Consider the following 5,000-nt stretch of genomic DNA (forward strand, 5'->3'; position numbering starts at 1 on the left):
TAATTGCATGAGAAAATCATTACCACAAAGAGGAATCTAGGAACATCTTAATTCAAAAGGAGCACAAGCGTTGTATGATTTCCAATTCCTATGGATTATGCTAGCAGATACCATGCCCTAAACCAATGCTGATGGGATTTCTTATTTCAAATCTGAAATCTTTTAACAAATCCAGTTTTCCCTCTCATACAGCAGACTTCATTTGAATCTTTGCTGAAGGCCCATTTTTTTGCTTACCTGTAGAAGGCTGATGTGAAGTCACATCCCGAAAAGGCATGGTATCCAGGGAGAGCCCTTGGGAGTCCTGGCTTGGTTGCTTCAAGGATGGCTGTGATGTTAGATATATTGATGTATCGCTGGTGGTTTCCCAAACCGCAATCCATGATGATCGTAACCATGGCCCTAACCTCTGGTCGCTGCCGTCCAATCACACCTAGCAGGATCACCAATACATCTGTGTCTGATGCCCTCACGATGATGTGGCTGGCCGTTATGTTAGCAACATGGAAGGCGATGAGGGTATCTGCCTCTTCATGGTCACCTTGGAGATGTGCTGGATTTGAGACAGATATCGTTGGTTGTAGTTCATCAGGAATATACTGGAAACACTCGCCACCATAGGAAACAACTACTGTTTTCCCCTTGTAGATACTCCATTAATGGTCTTTCTTCCATTCTTGGAGGAGAAATTTCCCAAGTTCATTTTTGAACACTCCATTGTTAAGCAGCTTTTGCCCATACCACTCTGACGGATTTTCTGGTCAGGTCCTGTGATTGTATACTGCAGGTCGACAGCTCCTCTCAGTTTTCTCTCGCTGTCCTTGATGGAGTTTTCAATATACTTGTCGAGGCAAACATGGACTTCGGTCGCCCTCCCTTTGCAAATAACAGATAGAATTGTACAGGCAATCGATGCATAAGACGCGCCCATGTTGGTTTGGGAGACAACTGAATGCAGAAGTAATCCACCATCATAGACCTGGGCATAGTCATCATGTGGTCGGGCTGATTCAATGATTGGCTCTGTCTGCATCGCCTCAAGCTTCCTCAACAAGGCCGCTTTCTCCGTTTTAACATGTGATCCATCGCAGTGTGCTAGTGACAGGGGATATGTGATGATTGGGAAGGTGAGGACATTATGAAGGTCAAAACACGTCTTTTCTGCAATAATCACTATCATGCGTACAAACATATCCCGCAGACTTTCTGCATTCGTACTGGCTTTCTGCATGGCCGGTAGTTTGGTTTTCTTCTTCACATTTTCAGCTGCAAAGTTCTGCACATTTGTGCGCTTCACTGGCTGGAGAAGCCGGTCGCTATTACCCTCCCATTTTTCTCGGAACTTTTCCCTGGCCTCCTGGCCTCGCTTCAGCGTTGTCAGTAGATATTCCTCAGTAGCTTTAGATGCTGCATGTCCAGTTGCGACATTCACCAAAGAAGCTGGAGCTTCAACAATGAAAGGATTGCAGGATGCATCGATATTTTCACTTAGAGAAGCCATATGGTCATTGTCTTTCTTTATCCTGGAGGGTCGGCATTGAGAAGCTGCATGCTCCCCAAGTTCAATTCCTGCAAATGTTCTTAATTCTGTGACAGCCATAGCCCTCTGTGTCATGATCAGTGACCAACGCCGCACAGCGCCTTCTGAATTACGGAAAGCAACAATACCTTTCATGCCCGATCCAGAGTCACGATTGACAGACTGTTCAAGGGAGAGATCAACAGCAGATCTACTGTTATTCTTTTTGGTTCACCTGGTGGAAAATGCACCGTTTTCAAGCACCGCAAGCAATCTAGGGTCAGAACCTTGTAATTTCTGAAGGAAAAAGTGTTCCCCATCTGGCATAGTTCGGGCGATGTAAACCAAAGAAAACATCCAGTACTGATGGAAAGACATTAATGTATCCACTGACGTCATTAGTCTTAACACACCTCTGCAACTCTCTGTGTAGACGGTTGATGAGGAAGATGTAAATTCCCCAGAACTGTGCTGTTGGTCCATGGTCACCATCAAGAATCTTGTGGAAGAATACTTCATACTTCTGAAGATGTTGCAAGATGATTGGGTCTTCAATGTGTGCAGCTTCCATCAGGTTTGGATCAGAAGGGACTCTGTTCATCACTGCATGAAATTCCTCACGTTCCTCTAATGACAAGTCCAGAACAAAGCACTCGTACATCTTCTTCTCCAAAACATTTGCTAAGAGTTCATGAATTCGGGTACATCTGTTGTAAAATTTGACTTTTATGAACCCAACCATCGACCCCTCAGCAAGTACTTCGGCTTCAGTCAGAATATACTCTATGCCGCTTTCATTTATCAGGTTTCCAACCGCTGCATAGAAAGCTAATTCAACATGGAAATTGCCAAGCATTATCAACAACTTGTTAAACAATGGCATTTCAATTTCTTGTATAGAATATGCTTTCAAAGCTACAGCAAGGTCATAGGTTACGATGGCATACTCCTGCCCTGTTTCCTCTGCAACTCTCAATGTACGGATCATTGTCTCCCTCACAACATCATTGTTCGTTGGTGATCTCAATATCGGATCCATGTAGCAAATGCGTTGTAGAGGAAATGTGTCATTCATATATTTACTGATGAATCCAGAGTGTAGTGGAGTGTCCCCATTATGTAACCTCCAAAACCAATATAGGTCTAGGGGTTTCAGCTGAATTTTTATATTCTCGGCTGTTGATGTTGTGGCGCAAACAAATTTGGCTGTCTTTAGAGGTTTTCTAAATGGCAGGATTTCACGCTCAGCCCCCACAAATTTCCGTCTGTTTCTTCCCTCTCGGAAGTCGGTCATATTAGCATTTGGACCCATTGCATCTGGCAGGACATTCTGGTAGGTGTGGCCAACGGTTGTATGCAGCGTTGCTTTGCCATCTAACGTCTCTACATTGGCATCATTATTATCCCAGACAGAGGCAGTGGCTAGATGTGGATCTAACTGAATGCCATCTGGTGCACTGCGGTCACTTGATTCCACAGAATACGCAAATTCAGTCTCCAAACCTTTGGTTTCACTGTAACTGATGCTGTGCCCAGCCCTGTTCAAAATTTGCAATGACAGCTTGGATCCTGTCAGTGAAGCAAAACCAAGGCCCATGGCTGTGTGCTTCCATTGTTTGACAGTCCCGCGTGTAACATTGAAAATTGCATCTGATGCCATTGAAGTCGCCTTGCGGTCAAGGCTATCCATATGCGCTCCACGGAAGCTTGGTGTTTGGCTCCCAAGAAGACTCCTGAAGAACAGGTCTAACTGTTTGGGAATGTTCCTTTAGATTCTGTACTGTAGCTAGGTTTGGTGTCCTAGTTTTTGGAAGTGTCATGATCTGGGATCCAAGATGCAGAGCTGCCCATCGCAACTTGTCATTCTGTTCATGTTCTTTTGATTCATTATGGAGTCGAGCCATTGCATCATCTTCCTGGACTAATGAACTGAAAACAAAATTACCTTTCCATTGGTCTGCAAGCTTCACTCTCATGCGATCTCCAGAATAATCTTTGATCTTCCTTTGCAAATTCTGGGCTAAGTAGGATTCAACTTCTTCCTGATCTCCTCCGATGCTTGTATACTCTGCTTTGTAGATGTCAAGTAAGGCAGAGACCAACACTGACCGTTGGTTTTCAAATACCTCACTCTGAATGTACGCACACAAAGAGGCAAAGGCACTCTTATGGCAAGCTTGTGGTGTAGGCTTCGGATCCAAGCACTCTATTTGAACCTTTTTTTCAAGGCTGTCGGTTTCCAAAAGGAATTTTGAGCACCAATTTCTGTGATACCATGCATCTGCAGCGATCAGATCAACACCAGTCCTAACAAGACCTTTGAGACGCTCGTTTTTGGAGAACTTCACGCGATTGCGAATTGTTTCACAACCACTCATTGTTCTAATATATTGCCTTGGCTCTTCTTTGCCCTTTTTCTTTTTTCAGCCCATCCCACAAAATAAGCATTTTTCTTTCAGATCATCGTCTTTTGGGAGGACACTGCAGGTTCTGGTTTGAATTTTAGGTTTTTTGGCAGGGGGTGCATCATCGGATGTTTGAGCGTTTCTTGGGCGCTTCAGGGCAGTGTAGTTTTTTTATGACAAGAAGGGTGATAACGATGAGTTGATTCCTGATTGCTTAGTGATATCCTTTTAGTGATGTCGGAGTACTTATCTGATTTCTGAGTTTTGCGTGAGGTAGCAGCATTCCTTACTGTGCTCCATGTATGTTGGTTGAATGCCTTGAGCCTGCTGTCTTCGTCCGTAGACTTTTGGCAGATGTAGCAACACAGGGTACTGGAACAATCGATTTCCTGAAATGAGAAAGACACCTTAATTAACTAGAGAAGATATCTGAATTGTGTTGCACTAACACATTGTCAACTCCCCTCGCTCTAAGTCGAATGATAGTATGGTACTTTCATTGATCTCGACTTGTCATTTGCCTCTTTCTATTCCAAAGGTTTCAAACGCTATGCTATGACCTTTACGGTACTGATTGTAGGAAGTACTGGTGATGGAACACAGAACGAGTGAAATAAACCTGTTTAGTTTTCTAGCGAAGTGTCTATGTGAAAATAGTTTATTAGGGCTAAAATAAACACCATTTTGGTAGCATTACACTGTTGTACTAAAATTAAGAAGACGGATAATGAATACCTTTTTGGTGCCACTAGATTCCTGGGCCTGTGCTACCAAATACTGACATCAGTTTCTTGGTGATGGTGTATTCTTCCATTCAATTAAGAAAATAAATATGAAAACTAACCATAGATGGGGATTGTGCTTCTTGAAGTTGAGGTGCCTCCTCTGACACTGTCACTCCTAATGTTGAACTTGTATTTTCTGCATCCATTGTGTAGGCAGTAATCAAACAAGCTGAAAAAAATACACTTATACAGTTTCTTTCATACGTATTTGTCAGGGATCAAAATCATAAAATGCTGCCACTTTTCTACAAGGTAAATCTGCCACTACTTTAACAGTAACAGTGGAACAAA

General features: G+C 43.1%; 2 protein-coding genes and 1 pseudogene across 5 annotated transcripts in view; 1 reads left to right on the forward strand and 2 right to left on the reverse strand.

The window, feature by feature from the left end:
* Nucleotides 1-398, reverse strand: part of LOC147031762 (uncharacterized) — a 1,118-nt pseudogene extending 720 nt beyond the window's left edge.
* Nucleotides 1-5,000, forward strand: part of LOC147031760 (rho guanine nucleotide exchange factor 25-like) — a 266,797-nt gene that overhangs the window by 180,960 nt on the left and 80,837 nt on the right. The window lies entirely within an intron of this gene.
* Nucleotides 234-1,694, reverse strand: LOC147031763 (uncharacterized). Its single transcript, XM_085866990.1, has one exon. The coding sequence runs from the start codon at nt 1,673-1,675 to the stop codon at nt 629-631; it is 1,047 nt and encodes a 348-aa protein (XP_085723116.1). The 5' UTR covers nt 1,676-1,694; the 3' UTR covers nt 234-628.

Source organism: Eptatretus burgeri, chromosome 2, assembly GCF_056783735.1.
Source record: "Eptatretus burgeri isolate ZD-2024b chromosome 2, Ebu_testis_v1, whole genome shotgun sequence".
NCBI classification, from domain to species: Eukaryota; Metazoa; Chordata; class Myxini; order Myxiniformes; family Myxinidae; genus Eptatretus; species Eptatretus burgeri.